The sequence below is a fragment of the Theropithecus gelada genome, chromosome 9, assembly GCF_003255815.1.
Source record: "Theropithecus gelada isolate Dixy chromosome 9, Tgel_1.0, whole genome shotgun sequence".
In the NCBI taxonomy this organism is placed as follows: Eukaryota; Metazoa; Chordata; class Mammalia; order Primates; family Cercopithecidae; genus Theropithecus; species Theropithecus gelada.
Window position 1 is genome coordinate 80,381,617 of NC_037677.1, and position 24,559 is coordinate 80,406,175.

Genomic DNA, 24,559 nt, shown 5'->3' on the forward strand with positions numbered 1-24,559 from the left:
ACACATTTCTTTTTTATGTGAATCTACCTGCATTTTGTGGTTTTTGCATACATTAGTTTTGTTTTTAAATTTCATGATTGATTGAGTTTAGCGTGTTTTTACCTGAATATAAAAATATGTATTATATTTGGGCTAACTTTAAAGAGTAAAATAATGGTGATTAGAATTCAAATTTAACTAGCAAGCCTCCTAGTCATTAAATATTTGGGGGAAAAAAGCCACTTGGGTTTCAACTGACACCATGAAATACAAGATCAACACCTTTAATTCTAAATAAGTTTTTCCAAACCCAAATTATATTATGGACAGTAAACATCTAAATTCAATAAAATAACTATCATAGTCAGCAGGCAAGGAAAAAACGGAGAATATATATAAATCATAAAATAAATTTTTATATTGAAGAAAAGATAGAATAGCTATGAAATATGAAAATTTTGCCTTAGCAGTCTTCACCTTGAAGTATTACAATAAGCTTAGAGTCACTGGTCTATTCGAAACTCTAGAATTGTTTCTTGAAAGATTTTATAATAAAATTGTATACACATACATATACATGTGTGTGTGTGTATGGTGTGTGTTCCAAGGTTGATAATGCCTAAGTATTAGTATCTATTCTGTAGTTGTGAGAGTTATTGATTATTTAGTTTTTAACACTGAATAAATGTACTAGAACCTTAAGATGCCTGTTCAGGTTAATGGAAGTATTCTCTCAATTTCCTTTCATCTTAAAATCTAAGCTTCTGAGGATATTGGAGTTCTCAGGTCAAGGATTAGAAATCATAATAATAACAATTTGTCCTGGGAACTTACTTTGATTTGAAAAAAAGATTTTGACAATAAAAAATAACAAAGCTCATAAATGCATAGAGAGGACTGGAATGACTTTTAGTGACATGTTAATAACTTGTTTGGCAAGCTTATTGGTATTTTATTTTTTTTATTTTTGGTTACCTGAATTGCTTAGATTTCTGCAATAATTATATATTACTCTTATCCTGCTTTTTTATCCTTGTAGTACTCAACTCTTTGGAGCTGCATTTTTGGTTGGTTTTATTTTGAGTTTTTTGCTTTTTTATTTCTGGAATATTCTCAGACATTTTTTCTAATGTTTCTTATGCCCATTTTCCCTTTATTCCTTTTCTGGGATTCCAATTATAATTTGCTTTTTCTCATAACTTTTTTTCTGTTCTGACTCTGCTCCCCTCCCCCACACATATACACACAGTTTTTTCTTTGTATTTTAGTGTGAATAATATTTAATGCCCTATTTTTAAATTCACTGATTCATCTGTGTTAGCCTATTGATGAGCACACTGAAGAAATTCTTCATCTTGTTATCTTTTCAGAAAGATATTTCTAGAATTTCTATTAGGTTATTTCTTATTTCCACCACTCTACTGAATTTCTCCATCGCGTCAGGCATATTTGTGCTTTCTGCTATCCTGTAATGTGTTTGAATCAAAGTTCCTGTCTGATAGTTCCAATATCTGTGTTATCTCTATCTGGCTCTGTTACTTCATTTCTTGAAAATGGTTGTTTTATATTTTGTAGCCTTTTTGTGTCCTAGTTGGTTGAATGCCAGACATGGTATGGAAGAACAGTAAGGAGTGAGGTAAATAGAGTTTACGCCTGTAAATGGACATTACAGGCATTTACTCTGTTGAGTAAAGCTATTCAGGAATTATTTGGATTTTGCTGTTGCAATTGTTACTTCCACTGTGCCAAAAGCTTCCAATTCTTCTAGTGGTGGAATGGTATCAATTAATTCTTAGAATAGAGACTGCATGCTGTAGGGTTTTCTCAGTCTTCTTACTCAGTCCTCAGCTCTCAGTGTTCTCTACATGCTTGTGCCACAGAAGAGGTTTCTGTCCACACTCCGATCTGTCCCACAAGGTTAGACTGCTCCTCCTTGTTGCTGCGTTCCACTCTTATAAGGAAGAGGTGGAGCATGGAATAGGGGTTCTTCTGTTCTCCTTGTACAGCCTGCATGTGTAAGCCCTGGCGTGGGCTTTCTCAAGATTTTTTCCCCCTCTTTCTTATGGCATCATGGCAGCCATCCTCTGCTTCACATTTACGAGGATCTTGGGTGCAAGAGAATTTTCTGCCCCTTCTCAATCCATAGTAGACCTCTATTTTGTAGTGGTGCAGGATCTTAGGCCTAAGAGGACTTCCTGCTCCTCCCCCAGGGGTAGGGGATTTTTGCTTATACGTCTTTTCCAGAAGCAGTAGACCTTTGCCTGAGCACCAGGGATGGGCACACTTACTCCTCCTCCGTATAATACTTACGGTCCTTGTTTCATGTGACATAAAGGTCTGGGAAATTGCATAAGGGTTTCTGTCTGTGCACCAGCCTTAGCTGATTTTTTTCCTATTCTTACACCATGAAGGAATATTCTCCTGTGTCCTGCCTTGTCCCCCAATCTATCTTACAGAAATCTATGCAAACAAGTTTTTGAATGAGTGGAGACTCCCCTTGTGTTTGTGGGTGTCTATAATTCTAACCTTATTTACTACAATTTTAGCTGTTTTGCTTTGTTTTGTAGAGACATGGTCTTACTTTATTGCCCAGGCGGGTGTCAAACTCCTGAGCTCAAGTAATCCTACCACCTCAGCCTCCCAATGTGTTGAGATTACAGGCATGAGCCACCGTGCCCAGCCTATGGCAGCCACTTTTAACCTGTTCTGCCAAAGGTGAAACAATGTATGGTCTCATCTCACCTTGAAATTATCCTAATTGTCACTCAGTAGAATTTGGGGGGTTTTTTGCTCACATTTTGAATTCAGCTCTAGGAAATTTATGATTTTAGTATTACCTGGCATTTTTTGTCATTTTGTTGTTGCTGTTAATAGCCATATTCTCTTGTGGTTTTCTGCATTCTACACAAAACAGAACATATTACTTTAAAATATAGTTTAATTAAAATTTTAAAATAAGCAAATACATTTTAGTTTGTGTATCTGTCTTATATCCAGCCTATTTAAAAACAGTATGTCCAAATAGTAAGAGAAAGATGGAGAAGGCAGAAAAAGACTCTAGACTCTATACACTGCCTTTAGAACCACAATGTTTAAAAACACACTTAGACCTTAAACAGTATCTGATTACCAAACTCTGATAAAGCATCTTTCCATGTTCTAAGTAAAAAAAAAGGAAAAATTCAAAACACTGAAAATCCAAATCAATGGAATACTAATTATTAGAATCTAGTTAAACAGTTATGGAACTGTGAAAAGAAAATAGTTGATGATCTAACCACGATTTTCTTGATTAAGCAGAACAATCTTACGCAGTGCAATGAATGTGGGTAGATATGTTAACCATTGCCCACTCTGTAAGCCTAAATTGTGTACCTACAAAGCAAATAGGCAGTTGTCCCTCTACTGTATGGAGTACAATCTCCTGCTCCTCCTTTACTTATTTCTACATTCATATGTAGATTGCAGTATCAAAATCAGCATCATCAAGGTAATCAGTCATGAAGGTGACATGCAGGGTGGACTATTGATTATATATTGTATGCTGAGTAACACAACATTAGCCCCATATCCATCAATGGAGGAAGAAATACATGTTTGCATGTGCTTGAGAAAATAATAAGACATGACATTGGTTTAGCAACTTATCTCATCTCAGGATAACATAGCAGTAATCAATTCATGTTGGCTACATCCTGGGAAGGGACCTGTATACCTTGCCCTTAGAATTACAAAAGGTTTGCATACAGTAACTGAATACACTGAGATAAAAATGACGAGAATAAAAATGCGTTTCTGTGTTGATGCTGGATTTGGACAGATCTATCTATTTTTTAAGATAAGTAAGCAGTGGAAAAATGGGATCAGCAATAAATACTAAAAAAACAAAATAAATATGGAAAATCAGGAAATAACAACCTAATGACCCAGAGGGAGAATATATAACTCTGAAAGTTTTCTCCTACAGAAACCATTGGAAAACAGTTTAACATTTTTAGTAGAAAACAGAATGGTATGGATTGGTGAAATGGTGTGTGTGTTTTACACAGTCTGAATCTTTCTCCTGTTTCTGGTAAAAGAACTCCACCTTCTCTTGTGAGAATTGACTCTTCCCTACATGGTGGCAGTCTTTAATCAAGTGCCTTCCCCTCAGTCCAACTGGAGTATGGTAGTTGACCCTCTTCTGTGGTTTTGCTTTCTTCAGATTCAGTTACCAGTGGTATAATACAATAAGATATTGACAGAGACAGAGAGAAACCACATTTGCATAACTTTTATTACACTATAGGTCTATAATTGTTCTATTTTTGTTATTATTGCTGTTAATATCTTACTGTGCCTAATTTATAAATTAAATTTTATCTTCTAAAATCAACTGAGCACCTGGATTCAACCTTTCCTGAAATGAGAAGACATGTGAAAATTAAATTGGCAACATGAAGTGTATCCATTGAAAGCTTATGCAATATTAAGAAAAAGGAAAAAAGATATAAATAATCAAAGAGATCAAAATATATTTATAGGACAATTAAAATACAACCTGATAATGTTATTTCTGAGGTTAAAATTGTAGTATGTATAACAGAAGCAAAAAATCAAAAAAAGAATTAAAGAGTTTATTATATTACAGGCAAAAATCAATGAAAAGGTAGCCATGTTTCTTTGAGTAGTATCTGAATATGTTTAAAAATCACTGAAACAGATATAAAAATATCTTACTCATAAAGGAACAACAATTACGTAAGCCCTGCATATGTCATTTGCATGATAAAATGACAAAAGGCAAGGGAACCAAATTCACTGTTTTGTAAGGGATAATGTTATGATTCAAGAATTTTTACCCAGGCAAGTTGTTTTAAATACACAAAGTGGACGAAAGATAGTGTAGATCAGGTGTGGATTCAAAAGTGATCCATTCTTCTACTAAAAAAATTGCTTATGACATCACACTGATAAGTAAAAATAAGTATCTAAGTAATAGGGCTGTTGTAGTGTAAAAGACTAACAAATCTTACTTTAGAGAGTTTGGATATGAGATCCAGGAATCCAACAGAATTTTGATCTGTCAACTGAACTCCACATTTTAGGGGTTATATTCTTCCCTTAAATTAATGATCCTCTTCTGGATCTGATTCTTCCTAGTTTTAATAATATAGTTCCTGTGAAGCAATTCGTGATCTACGCCTCATTTAGAATCTCTTCCTTTATCTGATTAACAATTCAAACAAAAAGTTTTACTATTCTATTTCTAGTAATCATAAAAACGGCTAAGTTTTTATTTTCTTTTAATGTGTAACAATGAGCTTGGAAAATTGCTATAAAAAGTACGTTTTTAATCTATAAAAGCGTATCTGTTTAAAAAAAAAAAAAGCAAAAAAGCATTCTAATTGCCACATGTGTGATATGAATTAGTTTATGAGTTCCATATGTGATGGAATTCATATGTGATACCAGGCACTTATATTTTTAAGCAATGAACAGTGTGTTAACGGGATTTAAAATCAGTGTGGTCACTCAGAATATTAAAATTAAAAGCTTCAAAAGGGCATAAAATAGACTGAAAAAGTGTATAAGCATGGCATTGATTATATTTTGATAGTGAAATTTAGGGCCATTTTAATTTTTTCTTTTGCTTTTTTTGTGTTTTCTGTATTTTTCAACATAAGCACTTTATATATGCAGCATAATCAAGTATATAAAATATTTAATACCACCCTTCCAAAAAAAAAAAAGATTAGACTTAAATATACCAAGATGTTAGCAGTGATTATAACTGTCTGTAGATCATGGGACTATGATTAATTATGTTTTTCTTGAACTATTTTTGTTTGCCAGTGTTCTATAATAAGACGTTTGACCTTTATGGTCTATTTAATTGTATTAAAAACACAATTGTTGCATCAATATGTAGAGCTTATAAGCGACTGTTCAAAAGTTCCCAAGGAATTGTTTAAAAAAAAAATAACCTGCTAATTATGACATTAAATACATAACAAATTTTTTCAATCTCATAAGATTAGGAACAATTATTCCTTGATTCTCTTCAACAATGCAAGATTGTTGGAATTGCATTATTTAGAGGAAGGAATTACATTGACTACCACTTCCTGTCATTCTTACAACACCGATATACTACCTGCATCATTTATTTAGTCTTTTTTTCCTAGGCAGAAAGGCCTTTTAAATGTCTTCACCCTTTGACCATAAAACATTGTTTTGGTTTGAAACTTGAGAATGTTTACATTTAAGATGGCGTTATGGCAAACAAATACAGAATTTGAGTTTGAAAACTTAGTTTCGTGCCTCAGATTTGTTTTTATAATTGTATAGCTTTTTGGCCTGCAATAAATCAGTATTGTAATATTCAGTCTTTACAGGCTTATTCTAAGGACCCAAATAATGAAATGCATAAATATAATGTTAAACTATGGTATATAATTTAGGATATTATACTTTATTCTATCTAAAATCTTGTCAAATTATTTTGACACAGTAACATTAAGCTTAATGATACTGATAATTAGATTTTTTAAGTCTATAAGCATATCAAGTAAGAGCTGTGTTTTTAAGTATTTTTGATATTTATATACAGATGTGTAATTACTCTTCTTTATTGCTCATGCTTTTTATATATGCTTTTCTTATTATTCATGAGACTTCTGACTCAGCTTGTGTTTCAATTAGAGAAAATTGTAAAAGATCTTACCAAAAGAGATTTTGTTTTTAAAATGCTCTTTCTCTGCTAGCGTCATTAATTTTACTATTTATTTAACAATAAAGATTTTTGGATGGCAAACTGCTTGATATCAATAAAGACTTTCAGCCGTATTATGGGGAAGGAGGACGCATTCTGGAGATCCGGACTCCAGAGGCAGTGACCAGCATTAAAAAGAGAGGAGAGAGTCTAGGATACACAGAAGGGGCCTTGTTGGCTCTGGCCTTCATCATCATCCTCTGCTGCATTCCTGCCATCTTGGTGGTTTTGGTCAGCTACAGACAGTAAGTATTCTAGGATGGTAAACATGGATAGTTCCTCAGAAGTCATTGCAGAAAACCATCTCTGGTAACATGGCTTTGCATTGTAAAATACTGATGCTGCAACTACTCTGAGATTGCTTTATCTGTCTCGTACCAAATGATTTTCTTCAAAAGGAAAACAGTCCAAACTCCCAGTACATTTTTCACTGATGGCCCAATATTCTTGTGAGTCTAATATGATCTCTTTCAATAGAAATATCATGTGGCTTTGTTTATGCTCTTCTTTTGTTTAAGAGCCAACTCGGGAGAGAAGGTAACAGGTATCCTGGGATAAAAGCAATGGAATGTCACATGCAGATACCCACTCTGCCCAGCTCCAAAGGAAGGTCAATAACCTCGTGGCATTGTCATGATAGCTTTTTATCCAAACTGTTAAATTTGCCTTTGTGCAAATGATCACAGTGTTAGAAAAAAGCATTATAAAATCATAGCATATAAGATGTAATTTTCGATGTGGCCTCTTCCTTCCTGGGTGCTTTGCCAGAGTTTTTAGTGTAATATTTGACATCATGTTCTGGCTGTGCAGGCTCTTAATTTTTCTGGTTCCTGCAGTCAAGTGAATCCATTGACAATATCCATATTTTAAAATTGTATTTAACTTATCTACAGCAGTCAAGTAATTATCACTAAGTTAAACATCCATATTTGAAGTAGGTTAGTAATATATTCTTTGTCTGACACTAGGTCTGGGGAAGCTTTGTGATAGAGAGCCACACATTTTAAGTATATTTCTATTCACAATGACTTGAAAAAATTGGGGGGCTGATTAAGAAGAGAAGTAGCCCTGAGTGTGCCACAAAAAAAAATAGCAGACAGGAATAATAAATCATGTAAATTACTTTATGTAATAAACAATAAGAAATAATGGTAGAACTGCTATTCATCATTTAAACTACCTACAGAGGAAATACTAAAATAGTCTTTATGTATTCTTTACTTTTTTTTTTTTTTTTTTTCCTGGTCTGTCTCTGTTGCCTAGCTGGAGTGCAGTGGTGTGATCTCAGCTCACTGCAACCTCCGCCTCCCAGGTTCAAGCAATTCTCCTGTGTCAGCCTTCCAAGTAGCTGGGATTACAGGCATGCGCCACCATACCCGGCTACTTTTTGTATTTTTAGTAGAGATGGGGTTTCACCATGTTGGTCAGGCTGGTCTCCAACTCCTAACCTCGTGATCCGCCCACCTCGGCCTCCCAAAGTGCTGGGATTACAGGTGTGAACTACCGCGCCCTGCCAATAGTCCTTATGTATTCTTAAACTGTCATCTTTGTTCTCAAATACTTAAAATTTTCTTGTGAATTGAGTAAGGTAAAGTAATTCCAATCTGAAATTCAAAAGTATGCTCTGCATGAACTTTGCTATGAATGGAAACTAAAAAGCAAATATGAAAACAAGTATCATGAATTTATTACCTAGAAGTGGGACCTTCCAATTCTAGCTTCGGTTTCTTAGTGAGGCCAAGAGTATAACTAGGGCTTGCCGCATGATTCCATCCCTTTAAGATTTTGCAAGCAGGTCATGACTTTTCAAGTAATTCCAACCTGAAACTACAGAAATATTTCTTACCACAAAAGCAATGTGAAGTTGCAAATATAGAATTAGGGTTGATATACTGGAGCTTAATGTATCCTTAACCAATCAATCGATATGCTAAATCTAAAGCTAATGAACAAAATTAATACTGAACAAATTATTTTAAATTTTTAAGCCATCAGCCCATTATTAATTATCATGTTAAATCCATTCCGTCTTACCAGTTATCCTTTTACACTTAACTGTTTTCCAAAGGAGCTTTATTATATCCTGCTAGCAATAAAATCAGTGAGAAAAATTCTTATATTTGGCACACTATGCAATGATCAAAACTGAAGCACTCTGGATGGTATACATGGTCATCTGAAATGTAACAAAAACTTAAGATGTTTAATATTTAAATAATTTATAGATGCATTATTTAATTATCCTTTAGTTTGATAATCAGCTCAATACCATATGAATTTATTTACGTTACTGCTTTTTACAGATTAACATAATTAAACAAAATGAGTTTTTCTCTGCCTACATAGCAAAGTAAAAATCTAATATTTAAAGCCTAACAATTGTGCCTTGATATTTGCTTGCAAATAAGGTAAGAATGAACAGCTATTCTTTTATATAATGATATGCCTTTGAACTTTTCTATGAATGGAAACTAAAAAGCAAATATGTAAAAACTGTCATAAATTTATTACCCAAGAGTAGGACCTTCCAATTCTAGCTTCAGCTTCAAAGTGAAGCCAAGAGTATAACCGGGGCTTGCTACCTGATTCCATTCTGTAGTATTCTTCAAGCAGGGTAGACCAAGAAGCCAATTATAAAAATCAGGTCATCTTTAATATTCCATTTTTCTACTAGACTTGAAATTCTCATATTTACATTTCAATCCAGTTTTCTTATTCCATGTAGTTCATTTCTTTATTTTTCTGTAATGGATATTTTAATGGCTTTAATAACTCTAATGATAATAATACTATTTTCACCTTTCGAATTGATATGCTTAGTTTTCTTAGTCTGTCATTAACTCTGTCATTATGAATTTAACCTATAAATTTTTCATTATTTAGAACAAATCAGATGTTAAAATGTTATTAATGCAATATTTCTAATGCAGCTTTCTATTTTTCTTACTCATTGCTTTCCCAAACAGGTTTAAAGTGTAAGTATAATTAGCATTTTACACATCCTTTTCATGTAATAGGAAAAGAGAAACCCGAGATTTTATCAATCAAGTCAGCCTGCTCAGAACCACATATTATTCCTTTGTTTTGCATTTATAATAGTTTATTTTTTGGTTTGATATATATATAGAATAGAGCTGATTTTAGACAATTGGACTTAACTTGTGTAAATGTGAAAAAGGTAGTTTGCCTATAGCTTCCATCCTGTAACATCTTGGTTTTGAGGAAAAAATTAATCGGTGTCCAGGAAATCCAAAAACAGCAGTGTAGCTGTAACATGAGACTCACAGGCATTCCTAGGAATCTTTATTTATTTTATGTTATTTTATTTTATTTTATTTTATTTTATTTATTTTATCTCACATCTTATCTTATCTTATATCTTATCATGTCGACGGTGTTTTTGCTTTTGTTGCCCAGTCTGGAGTGCAATGGTGCGATCTCGGGTGACTGCAACCTCTGCCTCCCGGGTTGAAGTGATTCTCCTGCCTCAGCCTCCCGAGTAGCTGGGATTACAAGCACGTGCCACCACACCCAGCTAATTTTGTATTTTTAGTAGAGATGGGATTTCTCCATGTTGGTCAGGCTGGTCTCAAACTCCTGACCTTAAGTGATCCATCCGCCTCGGCCTCCCAAAGTGCTGGGATTACAGGCATGAGCCACGGTGCCCGGCCTGGGCACTACTAGGAATCTTAAAGGATATACAAGCTAACCAAATTTCCCTTGTACATGTGTGTACAGCCTCTGTGAAATAACGTCAAAAATGTTTCAAATCATTTCAAATAAAATAACTTAGACAAATAATAAATAAAAATTGTCTATCTTTAATATGCCTCATCTTATGAAACAGATTCATTAAACAACTACCAATTATCCATCCCATTTTAATAAACATTTTGCTTTCTCTTTTTAATATTATCATTTAATTTAATTTGTAAATATGTCTGCTGAATTCTACCCCTTATTCAAGAGATAACTATTTTCAAGAACAAAGCAGGGATTATATGCAAATGATACCCTGTGGGGATGTAAGTATATCGGTGTATAAATGGAATTGTTTGTGTAAAAGAATTTTAGTGGGTTCCTCTGATAACTGGACCCCATTATTAAAAGGTAGCTTATTGATAAGCATTATGATTTCTAAACTGAGTTTTACAAGCCATCTTTACTTTACCCAAGACGTCAAGCTGAGTGCACAAAGACTGCACGAATTCAGGCCGCGTTACCCGCGGCTAAACCAGCAGCGCCGGCCCCTGCACCAGTGGCAGCGCCCCCGCCGCCGCCGCCGCCTCCACCAGGTGCGCATCTCTATGAAGAACTTGGAGACAGCTCAATGTAAGTAGACCGTTTAGGAACTCTGAGAAGTAGCTGGGTTTTACTGAATGTTGTGTGGTGAGTATTTAATTTCAATCTGATGTGGAAATGCCTACATGGACTATTTTATTCTGGTATTTTAAAGAGAAAATTTGTTAAGACGAGAATCTAAGAAAAATTAGGTTGAAAAATAATAGCCAAAACCAAACAAGAAATTAAAGAAAGCTAAGAGAAAAGTAGAATTAAACTTCAGGAGACAATTGCAGATTTATAGCTTGAGTATAATATTTAATATCTCAATCCTCAGGGTCATGCATTTTTACATATCTATAGTACGTATGTATATATATGTATAAATATATAAATAGATTCTGAAAATATATTTTTGCATAGGAGATGAGAGAAATAAAGCACAATCATAAAATAGTAATCCCAATTAGGTATCCAAACCGATCCCTATTTGGTAATCAAAACCAAATTCTATGGTTTAAAATCATAGTATTTTCTAAGAAACTACTTTTAGGACGTTACATGATATAGAAATTAAAATCTCATGAAAATAAAGAATTTCTGTATTAAATTCCGAACTACTTAGAAAATACTTTTTTTCAGTATATTACTGTCAGACTGCTGTGATTACTGAACATTTCTCCTGCACGATTTGAAATTTGTAGTCAATTTAAAAATCATACATTTTTGAAAGACACTGGTAACTGTTAAAAGACCTTACAGCTGCTTGTATAATGATGCTACCCTCATAATTGGATTCCTTATGGTGCTGTTCAGTTTGTCAGTATTTTAAAAATTCAAGAATAACTACTATTGGACATGATATGTAAAACAACCAAAAATATTGTACAATTTTGAATATGACAATTAAATCCAGAAAACCTTTTATTAACTGGTATTTGGTGGAGTAGAAGGACTATAACATGTTCTTACATGTGACATTCGTAGCAGTTACTAGTAGGAATAAAACAAGTCTCAAAAATCATGAAATTGACCTGGTAATGGAAAAACTGGTTTTAAACAAATGTATTGAGGTTACTTACCATATCAATAATGTTATACAAGGTTTTGTTTAGGATAGTCATGAATGTTAAAATTGATCTTAATGCTATTATTTTATCACATAATCTAAATTTATAATAGGTTAAAGCATGATTCTGTTTCCAAAATAACAACATAATACAGGGTTCATGCTTTAGATATATACTTTCACTTTTTTCGTAAGTTGAAAACTGATTGTTTCTTTTGTAATTATTGGTGAATGTAGGAATTGAGCCAATATGATTTGATTCTATTTGATTATGTTAATGACCTCTCTCAAGCAAAGATCTTTAGAAGCTAAAAAAAGTACTATGTATAAAGTTAAGTGTGTTTATATGTGACATTAATGAATTATATATTCATTTTAAATTAATAAGAACAGGTATACTATAACATCATCTGGAATCAGTATAATTTGATGGTAGTAATTTTCAAATAGCAACACCTAAGATTATTTTTACTTGAACAATTGTAGTAGACTCACTAGATTTTGCAATTGTAATATATGTATTCATTGAAATAGCTTAAGTTCTACATATGTAATTATTGTATCTTTAGGAAATGTTTAACCTATCCAAGAACTTTTTACAGGAATTCTAAGCATAAGTTACTAGAAAATGAATTCGCTTCAAATGAATTATTATCAATTATTTATTTTAAAAATAACAAAATCAAAGATCATTTTGGAAAAAAATACTTCACAAAGTAATAACTTCATATGAATTCTATAATTACTTTGTAATTGTCTTTATAGTAGTTGTATATTTACTTTCTTCAAAACAAAATTTATCTACTTTAAAAGTCAGTGTGCATTAACCAGTTTTACAGAGTTAGGACATAGAAGCAATTTTTAAACTCTCATTTAAAATTTTTATTTTTGGATTGGCATCATCCGGGTTTAACAGAAGTGAATTTTACCTATATGTAGTAAACAGATTTTATTAGATATAATTTTCTGTGAAAAGAAATTCAAATAATGTCATTTGATTTCATCTAATATATTATTAAATGTCATTCTTATGAATAATAACAAAGTATAAAAACATGCCTTTTATTTTTTTGATATACATACTAATTATTTAAAGCAAGTTCCTGCTCGTATTTTCAGAATTGTTTTAAATTAACTATAGTTAAAACTTCTTTTTTTCTATCACATGTTTTCTGTTTCTCACCTGTGGATACATAGGCATAAGTAAGTAAACAATATCACTTTAATAGAAGAGCATTAGAAAATAGATACAATAGAATAGATTAAAATGCTGTTGTACTGTAAATACAATGATCTTCACCTTTTGCCACAGACTCGCTTACTTTTAAAAGAAAAGCTTTGTCTTCCACACCCAATTTCCTTTTGATGGCATGAGCTTAAAACTGTGTTCCCTGTGATAGTACCTGTGCCTACTGAAAGGAGTTTCAAAATTCTCCTTTTTTTAAATTTTTTAAAATTAGTTTTTAAAAATTCTTAAATTTTAAGAACCTAAAATTTACAAATCTATAAATAGAAATCTATTTATATATTTCTTTTAGTCAAAGTGATGTGATATTGTTATATCCTTTGGGTGTTTTTCCAAGAGAAATGAAACCAAGAACAAATGCATATAAAAACAACTAGTATATAATATCAAGCCCAGTTGTTCGTGCCATATTTGAAAAATACTTTTCAAGATTCGAAGAGTAAAAGTGTTTGCTCTCATTTAGTCCAAATTGTCTGCATTTTCTTTGTTGTTCAAGTAGGCTTGATGCTCCAGGTCTACCTGTGTGAATTGTTTCTTACAGTTCGTAGCTTTGCCAAAAGACACATTAACAACTGTGGCTTTATTATTTTGTTTCCTATCACCCTAATTTTTCAATATGGCTATTTAATTTCTATTCAGAATATATCTTTTTTATTTCATTCCTGCTAAGTGGGTAAATATTAAACAGTAACTAAAATAAATGTTATTCTGTTTTGGCTTGGAGAGTAAAACCTAATGAGAGACTATTCAGAACCACCTATCAGCCAACATTCCTGGGAGAAGGGTCCAGATGCTTTCCTTAGAGCCATTTAATTTGTGATCTTTGATGTATACAACTTTATTTATGACTCACAGCTACCTATGATTCAGTTTCCATGCATAAGTAAGCCTTTCAGTGATATCAAAGTGATTTTTTTTTTTTTTTAGCATCAATCTTTTTGTTAAGGTGAGCTTTAATTAAAATTTGATCCAGATCAGTCTAAGAAATTACTGACAACACCTTTTCTGATTGGTACTATTTATGTTTTAAAACAAATTTTTCTGTTTGGTATTATGTATAAGGTTTTAAAACTAATTAAGCAAAAAATTTAAACAGAAGAAAAACTGTGCCACATTTCTAGTGCACATTCAGTTTCTCAACTGTGATTTTTGAACTCTGTGAGACAAACTCCCATCTGTCCTTGGTGATTTCCATTCTCTTAATTTGAAGAACAGGATATTCCACATGTTGGCTCAGAGAGGAGATTACTTTTGGCTCTAGGACAGAAGTATTGACATGAGAGATAAGGGACAGGTACTGAATCAGATACAGCTAAGGATCTTCTATGCATAACAGGCAGCCCTGAGCATCCTCAGGCAAGGTAAAGATACGAAGTTGGTAGCTTTGATGGTATTCTGCAATGGGAAGAAGTGTGATTTGTGCATAAGGGGACTGTTATGTGTGGACATGGATGCTTTGCTGTATCACACTAACTGAGAAAAACAAAAACAAAAAATACTCTTCCAAAATAATCTAGAGATGAGTACTTGTTTTTTTCATTTACATTTCTCATTCTACTCACAACTCTAAGATTTTTCTTCCCTGCCTTTCTGAGACCAGGGACTTAAAATAATGTCTTGCTTAGGTTAGTGTTGTTTGGCCTTTGATGTTTCTAAGTATTTAATAGTAATGAGAGCCATAAAAACATCTTTCTCATGAAAGCTGTGTCACAACTTGTTTCCTCACATTTCATTATCTTCTTTTCTTTCAAGTCTTTTCCTTCTCTACCATTTTCAACAAAGCAGGGGAAATCACTCAGTCTCAGAAGACAGCAAACATCAACAAGTTGTGATGCCCTTTTCTTCCAATACTATTGAGGCTCACAAGGCAGCTCATGTAGACGGATCACTTAAGAGCAACAAACCGAAGTCTGCAAGAACATTCACATTTCTATCTGATGAGGATGCCTTAAGTGCCCATAATCCCCTTTATCAGGAAAACATAAGTCAAGTATCAACAAATTCAGACATTTCCCTGAGAACAGATTTTGTAGACCCATTTTTACCCAAAATACAAGCCAAGAGTAAGTCTCTGAGGGGCCCAAGAGAAAAGATACAGAGGCTGTGGAGTCAGTCAGTCAGCTTACCCAGGAGGCTGATGAGGAAAGTTCCAAATAGACCAGAGATCATAGATCTGCAGCAGTGGCAAGGCCCCAGGCAGAAAGCTGAAAATGAAAACACTGGAATCTGTCCAAACAAAAGAGGTAGCAGCAGTCCATTGCTTACAACTGAAGAGGCAAATTTGACAGAGAAAGAGGAAATAAGGCAAGGTGAAACACTGCTTATAAAAGGAACAGAACAGTTGAAATCTCTCTCTTCAGACTCTTCATTTTGCTTTCCCAGGCCTCACTTCTCATTCTCCACTTTGCCAACTGTTTCAAGAACTGTGGAACTCAAATCAGAACCTAATGTCATCACTTCTCCTGCTGAGTGTTCCTTGGAACTTTCTCCTTCAAGGCCTTGTGTTTTAAATTCTTCACTCTCTAGGAGAGAGACACCTATTTGTATGTTAACTGTTGAAACTGAAAGAAATATTTTTGAAAATTTTGCCCATCCACCAAACATCTCTCCTTCTGCCTGTCCCCCTCCTCCTCCTCCTATTTCTCCTCCTTCTCCTCCTCCTGCTCCTGCTCCTCTTGCTCCTCCTCCTGACATTTCTCCTTTTTCTCTTTTTTGTCCTCCTCCCTCTCCTCCTTCTATCCCTCTTCCTCTTCCTCCGTCTACATTTTTTCCACTTTCCATTTCAACTTCTGGTCCCCCAACTCCACCACTTCTACCTCCATTTCCAACTCTTCCTCCACCACCTCCTTCTATTCCTTGCCCCCCACCTCCTTCAGCTTCATTTCTGTCCACAGAGTGTGTCTGTATAACAGGTGTTAAATGCACGACCAATATGATGCCTGCCGAGGAAATTAAGTCCTCTATGACACAGCTATCAGCAACAACAGTGTGTAAAACAGACCCCCGGAGAGAACCAAAAGGCATCCTCAAACATGTTAAAAACTTAGCAGAACTTGAAAAATCAGTAGCTAACATGTACAGTCAAATAGAGAAAAACTATCTACGCACAAATGTTTCAGAACTTCAAACTATGTGCCCTTCAGAAGTAACAAATATGGAAATCACATCTGAACCAAACAAGGAGAATTTGAACAATATTGTCGAGGAAACTGAAAAGCAATCTCACAGTCAATGTACTTCACTGTAATGTTACTTTTCTTATTTTAGTTGGGCAAACCCTTTGTTGATCACAGTCTTCAAGTTGAACATCAAATTTGAACTTCAAAGAAGATTCTATTATTTTACCCCAAATTCAATGAAATGCAGTTTTTTCTCATTTTTAACTTAAAAAGATATTAACATCATGACTACTAACTCATATAATAGATTTACCTTAATTTTTAAACTACAAAGTAGCATAATTTGTTCTACATTTATTTGAAAAGTAAGTAATTTTAATCTCTTTCTTAGTGGGAATATGTGGGCATGAAAGTTAGATACTCAACTGGAACCAAAGGCATGTCTATCATGTGGATGCAGTAACATTTACATTTAGTGTTTGAACGTAGTTTTATCTGAATGTTCCAAGAAAAAAGCTGACTGTTACAAATAAGTTAAAAGCGATATCATAGGTTCTGTTTTTTCTTGAAGCCTATGTATTTGGTAAGAAGAAATACTACCAAAGTAAAATACAATGTACCTAGATTGTAGGAGATGACAGATACAAGGTATTTCAAAATAAATCTCAGGTGCTATAACATGTAGTCATCTGTTTTCTGATGAGAACATCTTTTACTCTGACTTGCTTTTATCTTAGTAGTATGCTTACGGATTTGATAAATCTTATACTTTTTCAATTGCTGTCTTATTCTCTTTATTTCTCATTGTGCTTTCCCTTCCCTTCTTTATAATGAAAATAAATCTTGAGTTGTTGACTTTTGTAAGGCATTTCATTGTTCCAACAGATGTTTAAAGTGCTATTTAATTTTGCTTGTTCACATTATTAATCATCTCCTTAATTTAAATTTTTTCATAAGATTTCTTTTTAAAGAAAGTATGATCTTCAGTTTACTAAATGAAATATAAAAAGCTTAAATAGAAAAATCAAGAGAAATGATATTTGATGAACTATCACTTTTTTTTACATAGGTTTCTGCTCTTTGTTTTAAACAAAGAAGGTAAAACTTTATACTTTGGGAAGAGATTTCTGTAGTTGTAGTAATAGTTCTCAGAGCTCCAACTGTTAAATTTGAACAGCATCACTTAAGCTGGGTACTGTCTCTCTTCCTTCCTAAGTAAACTTATACTTTCAATATTAGTATATAATGTATAATATGTGACCAACAAGTAATTACTTTGTTTTTCCCATGAAACACATGGAATACCTTTTATTTACTGGAAGTTCCCATTTTTGAATGCACGTATAAGTATTTGTTTTACTCTGGAGTTTTAAGATTTTAGAAGATGTAAGTTTGCTCAGAGAAGGGTACAATTCTGAGATACAGGAAAACTCATACCTAATAATTACTATTGGAAGTATATGAATATAGGTTGAGAACCCTGCTATGCAATATTTCAGAGGTTTTCTTCATCCCTCATATTTCTTCAATAATTTGACCTGGCATTCCTAATCAACAAGATCAGACAGAAAACAATCTGTAAATCTAATTATTTTTATAGCCCATCTGCTTCAAATTTTTTTCATCCAAATCAAGAGTAATTACTTTCTTGGGGTTCTTGAACATGATTTTTTTCTTTCTTTCACTGAAAAACTTCAGTTGGAGTTTTTGTTGGCAGCTGGTCATATGCATGAGAACTTGTGCTATTTGGCGGACTCTGACAAGGTATTATTCACAATTGTTAAGCCTTTAATGTGAGAGTGTCTTTTCTAAGCTAATATCTACCAGCTTTTTGCAAATGTAAAATTTATAGTTTCTTGATAAATCTATAAATAGTAACAAAATAAGTATAAGAAATCCAAACAACATTTTTGTGTAGATACTTACAGCCTTATTAAATTGTTACATTGCCTTTTACTATAACATTTTACTATTTGCATAATCTAAAAGTTTTATTATTACTCTATACTTTTTAATTGAAACATAGATACCCATGTTTTATACTTAATCTAATCTTTTTCTGACACATTGTATTTGGAGAGTACTAATGTCATTATGAAACATTATAAAAGTCAGTTAAAATATCTTCTATATGAGACATTTTAGTATTATTTGACTGCACAAGCATAAATATTCTTCCTCCTCTCAAACGCTAACTGCTTACAAGCTGAGAACCAGACAGTAGAAAAATAACACTTTTTTTCTTTTTTTTTTTTTTTTTTTTTTTGAGACGGAGTCTCGCTCTGTCGCCCAGGCTGGAGTGCAGTGGCCGGATCTCAGCTCACTGCAAGCTCCGCCTCCCGGGTTCCCGCCATTCTCCTGCCTCAGCCTCCCGAGTAGCTGGGACTACAGGCGCTGCCACCTCGCCCGGCTATTTTTTGTATTTCTTAGTAGAGACGGGGTTTCACCGTGTTAGCCAGGATGGTCTCGATCTCCTGACCTCGTGATCCGCCCATCTCGGCCTCCCAAAGTGCTGGGATTACAGGCTTGAGCCACCGCGCCCGGCCTTTCACTTTTTTTCTTAATATTTATTATGACCTTAGTAATGCATAAGAAATTATTAGATACCTTTTAAATAAAGACTTCAGAAAGATGACCATACATTTTTCCTTATTGTTAAAAGTAAACAGTGATACATATAAATGATATAAAATAAATAATACAATTGATGATGAATTGCATGAAAAGGTGCATCATTATTATATAAACTGGCTTTATAAGTATCAATAGCCGTGTTTTGAAAGCACACAGATAAAGTAAGTAGTGGTTCTGTTATGTACCTCTTTCAAGTAACTTTCTGCCTTTGAGCCAAGACAAGCAATACAAATAACCAAATAAAAGGCAACAAAAATGTTAATGGAAACATTAACATTTAGTTATAGTTTATCTATTGATATTTTATTTTCCACATTGATGGAAAACATTACTAATAAAAGGAGTCAGAAGAAATATGCTAAAAACTAAAGCCTGGCTTTGGTTGGATGTTTTATAAGGTATATGACTCAATTGTCACTATTAAAACCTAAATATGAACTTTCTCTACCTGAATTATTTCTAAAAAATATAAATTTGGTAAAAGTTGAAAATGTCTACAATTCTAAAGGCTCTGGAAGGATTATCAGTGTTATAAATATTGGCAGAACCATGTAAGCACTCTACAAAGTTCACTGCAGAACCATTTTAAAGAATAAATTGAGAAGCTTTAGTAAGCATTGTGTTTACTTTTTTACAAACAGTTTCAATATACAATGCATTAACCATATAAGATGCTTTCTGATCAGTAGAATTACTTTGTGAAGGCCTCAAAATTAAAAAAAAAAAAATTCTACAGAGATCGTTTTGTTGGATTTTAGCAAGTTATGCGTGTGCCTCTTTGTAATAATTCTTCATTACACTGATTAATTCTACATAACATGGTTGACAGCATCAGTTTAACACTTTAGATTAACTGCTTAATAAATAACAAGTAGAACATTTTCATTATTAGTAACATTCAGCTTTGAAAACTCTATATTCTTTTTTCCCCTCAAGTATAGTCAAATGTTTCACCATCTTGTGATGTGTGAACCTTATAAATCTCTATGTAATGTTGAATATTTGGCTATTAAATCCCTAAAAACCTCTTCATTTAATTTCTAACATTATAATTGACCCTGAAAGGACAGTCAAGAGTTTGTATTAGTTTTAGAATTAAATTGACGTAGAGAAAATATCATACAATCATTTGGAAGAATATATTCAATCATAGACATAATTTTCATCCTATGTTTATTACATTCTTCATGTATAAAACATATCTCTTCCCCTAAGGATTAGTATATGTATCAATACTTGTGTACAACAGAGATCATGTATAATATTTTTTATCCCAACTTATAATAAGAGAGTCACATTTTGTCATGATGCACTATTGAAATAAAATAGATTTTGCATGTTTTGTTGCTCATATGGAATGAGGCTCTGGGTTGATCATTAGTTTAGTAATTCAGGCATGAAACCATGATCTTCCTGTTTTGATAATGCCACAAAATATATTTTCCACTGAGATAGTGTTTAGTAGAAATTGTCTTTTCAGTTTTACTCAGACTTTTTTTAAAAAGCCCTTATCTGTCATTTTATTTAATATGAAAGTCTAAGATGTTTAATACTGATTTATTTATTTCTGCCTTGCAGGAGAGGTTATGGATCAGAGGTAAGGGCTTTATGGTATTGATGTCATAACAAGCATAGTAGGAAAGTACTTGTGTAATAGGCAAGACTAAGGTACATTCTTTTAAACTAGGTTGTTTTCTTTGATTTCAACAAAAACGTATTAGTATGTTATGCTATTTATTTTCTTTTATATATGTTGCTTCCTTGTTTTGAGGTTTTAAGTCTGTTATTGAATGGTCAACGATCAACTTGCTTACCTTTTTAAGGATGCATTTCTTTTGTTCTGCATTGCTGTTACTCAGTATTCTGACATTTCCCCAAAATTCATTTGTCTAAGGCTAGACATCTAATTTAGAAACTAGGATTACTGCCTGTAGTCCCAGCTACTTGGGAGGCTGAGACAGGAGAATTGCTTGAACTGGGAAGGCGGAGATTGCAGTGAGCCAAGATCACGCCACTGCATCCCAGCCTGGGCGACAGTGAGACTCTGTCTCAAAAAATAAATAAACAAACAAACAAATAAATAAATAAATAAATAAATAGGACTACTTAACTTCTGATCTTCTTACCAGTTCAAAGCTCCATCCTATCACTGTTGAAGCTTGAGATCCTAAAGATTTTAAAAATAATCAGAATGGTAGAAAGCTCTGGGTTTTCCACTGTGTTCATTTGATTCTGTCTTCAGAGAACCTACTGGGCATTCTGGCCAATAGTATTTGGCCAGCTGTACTGCAGGTGATATTATCCATGAAGTCATTGTGAACCTAGTTTGATTTAGCATACAGCTTCTCAATCAAGAGAAGTATGTGACCTAATAAGTATATGACCTAATTGGATTACATTTTGGAATTCATTATGAGTAAAATAACTAACTCACCAACAATTGTATTATAAAAAGGATATCCCTTCAGTCAAATGGTTGTTCTACTAGCCAGTTTAAACAGTGGGTTCGATGATGGAATTACCTCCCAGAACCTCACTACCCAGTTTTCCAGTACTTAGTCTAATATGCTGTTTTCCCTCCAAAGAGTTACTAACCCCAAAATTTGAATTGTGTATCTTGTTTTTTTCTGTTGAAAGTCTGTATTGTTATGAAACGGATCAATGATGACTGTATTAGCTTTAAATAAGTACAAGTGAAAGAAGGAAAAGTCAGGAAGCAATTCCTACCAAATCTGATAATTAATGACTTTCCTAATCATTCTGAAAACACACTTAATGTTTTAGTGCAAGAAATCCACACTTTGGTAAGGAGAAGAAATGGAGAGCATGTCTTAAATATGTTGATAAATACATACAACTTTATCATTTTGTGTGTTCTACTCTTCTTCCCAATGAACCTTATCATATTTAATGTGATTGGGAAGGAAAAAAAGAAGGGCAACTTAAAACAAAGTTAAACTTGATAAAAGTAATTATATGACACACAGTACTTTTAGAAACATAAATAACTCTTTGTACTGTGAAGCTTAACAAAACAAAAATCTGTATAGATTTCCTGTTTATTAAGGCTATTAAATTTGTCATTAACTAAAAGAGTGATGAAATTAAAACAAATGAATTATTATTTTATGTTCCAACATAAAGAATTAGTTAAAATATTTAATGCTTTTGGTAGCTAACACATGAATAATGAATAATCCCAAGGAAACACGTTTTAAACTGTCGCCTTTTTTTCCTCTCTTCTCAATCATGATCTACCTTTCCATCTGAATTATTTTCTAAATCTTTTTCTATTTTAATTTCCTTTGACAGCAACACCAACTGCTGAGGCCCTCTCTTCTTAAACCAGAGGTATCAATTTTCATTTTCTTTTCAACCTCACTGAGTCTTCACTGTGACTTTAAGATCTATTATATTAATTCAGGTAGGCATAGTGGGTGTCTGCCAATGTGGCATAATTTTAAAGGAAAAGAAAAGAGTCTTTCAAAATAACTTTAAAAAAAAAATAAAAAGAAACCGAGAAATCACCTCCTGAAGTTGTTCCACATTTTTAGCCTCATTCTCTGGGAATTAGACAAATAAGGCCATTATCCTAATAAATAAAAGCCATTCATTGAATGAAGCAGTTAATGAACCTGATCAGTAGTTACTTGTCTTAATCAATCTGAATTCATCTATCCATTCCTGATGTCAGATTTAGCTTATGCAAAGTTTAAAGACAGAATGCTGATATCTGTACTTAAATATCATTTTATGTGGTTCAAAATACCTCTTTTGGACACATATATTACAAATTGCCTATGGCATTTTCTTCTGCAATGTGAAGAAGATTGTATAATAAATACATATTATTTTATTTACTAATGTTTGCATATGTAATTAAAAATAAAAATACAGTCATCCTACCTTAATTTTATGGCAAATTTAGTATTTCATAAGCTCCACTTACAAAAATTTTATTCCTTTTCCTTTAGTACAGAATTCTATCTTTGCTAAAGAGAGGCATTTCTTGGTTAGAATCTACTCTCCAAAATCTGGAGGTTGGGTGGCAGGAATATTAAACTTTTATAAGGTTTTAGCAAAAATTTCATGGAGACGTCTCCATAAAATTTGAATTGGAAAATTCAGGGTTGAAATCCAAACACCAATTACTTTATGCAAGACCTTAGTCAAGATATACATCTGCTGAACATCAGTTTCATCTTCTATAAGATGTTGGCAGTAATATCTACTATGTAAATTCCAAACTCTACAACTGGAATGTAACAGAAATAAATTCAGTAAATTACAATTATTGTTGTTGTTTTTGTTTTGCATCAGTATAAATGTTTGTAATAATTAAATATTAAGTTAATTTATGTCTTCCCTATGTGGACAGCAAAAATGAATTTTAAAAATCACATTAAGTGCTTGATCTACCCAAAAAAATCACTTTGTAGTATGTTACTTTGCATACTTTTCTAAAATCTAGGATTCACCAACTAAGGGGTTGTTATAGTCAACTGGGACTGTGTGGAACAGCAAAAAGGGCCAGGATTCCATTGTTGGTTTAGGTTGACTCATGGATCTGACTGGTCATGAGTTCCTTCCTCGATTTTTTTTTTTTTTTTTTTTTGAGACAGAGTCTTGTTCTCATGCCAGACTGGAGTGCAGTGGCATAATCTCAGCTCACTGCAACCTCCACCTCCTGGGTTCAAGCGATTCTCCTGCCTCAGCCTCCCAAGTAGCTGGGATTACAGGCATACCTCACCATGCCTAGCTAATTTTTGTATTTTTAGTAGAAACAGGGTTTCACTATGTTGGCCAGGATGGTCTCCATTTCTTGACCTCGTTATCTGCCCACCTCGGCCTCCCAAAGTGCTGGGATTACAGGAGTAAGCCACGGCACCTGGCTCCTTCCTTTTTTTTTTTTTTTTTTTTTTTGAGGCGGAGTCTTCACTCTGTCGCCCAGGCTGGAGTGCAGTGGCGCGATCTCGGCTCACTGCAAGCTCCGCCTCCCGGGTCCGCGCCATTCTCCTGCCTCAGCCTCCCAAGTAGCTGGGACTACAGGCGCCCGCCACTGCGCCCGGCTAATTTTTTGTGTTTTAGTAGAGACGGGGTTTCACCGTGTTAGCCAGGATGGTCTCGATCTCCTGACCTCGTGATCCGCCCGCCTCGGCCTCCCAAAGTGCAGGGATTACAGGCGTGAGCCACCGCGCCCGGCCTTTTTTTTTTTTTTTTTTTGAAGGACTGATGCTCTACTCTTCATTCATGGGTGGTGAAAGCATCCAAGAGGTACCTTTTAGATTATTTCCTTCTGCTAGTTCTTATCCCTCTTTACTCAACTCAGAAATACAGAGTGACTGAATCAAGGGATGTCTTGCTGAGTTTCCTGAGTTCCTATCCCCATCCCTTCTATCCTTCTTATTACATTTTTAATGCAATTGATGTCATATGCATTGTAGCTAGCAAGAGCTGAGTGTTATTTTCCCTTTATG

General features: G+C 33.6%; 1 protein-coding gene across 16 annotated transcripts in view; it reads left to right on the forward strand.

The window, feature by feature from the left end:
- The window catches only part of PCDH15 (protocadherin related 15), a 1,828,063-nt gene that overhangs the window by 1,792,181 nt on the left and 11,323 nt on the right, over positions 1–24,559 (forward strand). For 4 of the 16 annotated variants that reach the window (XM_025396090.1, XM_025396091.1, XM_025396098.1 and 1 more), the window contains 5 exons: positions 6,760–6,978; positions 9,700–9,708; positions 10,910–11,065; positions 13,281–13,286; positions 15,082–17,302. In XM_025396090.1, the coding sequence (XP_025251875.1) occupies positions 6,760–6,978; positions 9,700–9,708; positions 10,910–11,065; positions 13,281–13,286; positions 15,082–16,576 (1,885 nt within the window). In that variant the 3' untranslated portion in view covers positions 16,577–17,302. Of the gene's footprint in view, positions 1–6,759; positions 6,979–9,699; positions 9,709–10,909; positions 11,066–13,280; positions 13,287–15,081; positions 17,303–20,660; positions 20,680–22,394; positions 22,434–24,559 lie in introns of those variants that run through there. The other 12 variants (XM_025396103.1, XM_025396104.1, XM_025396099.1 and 9 more) reach the window with 7 other exon arrangements.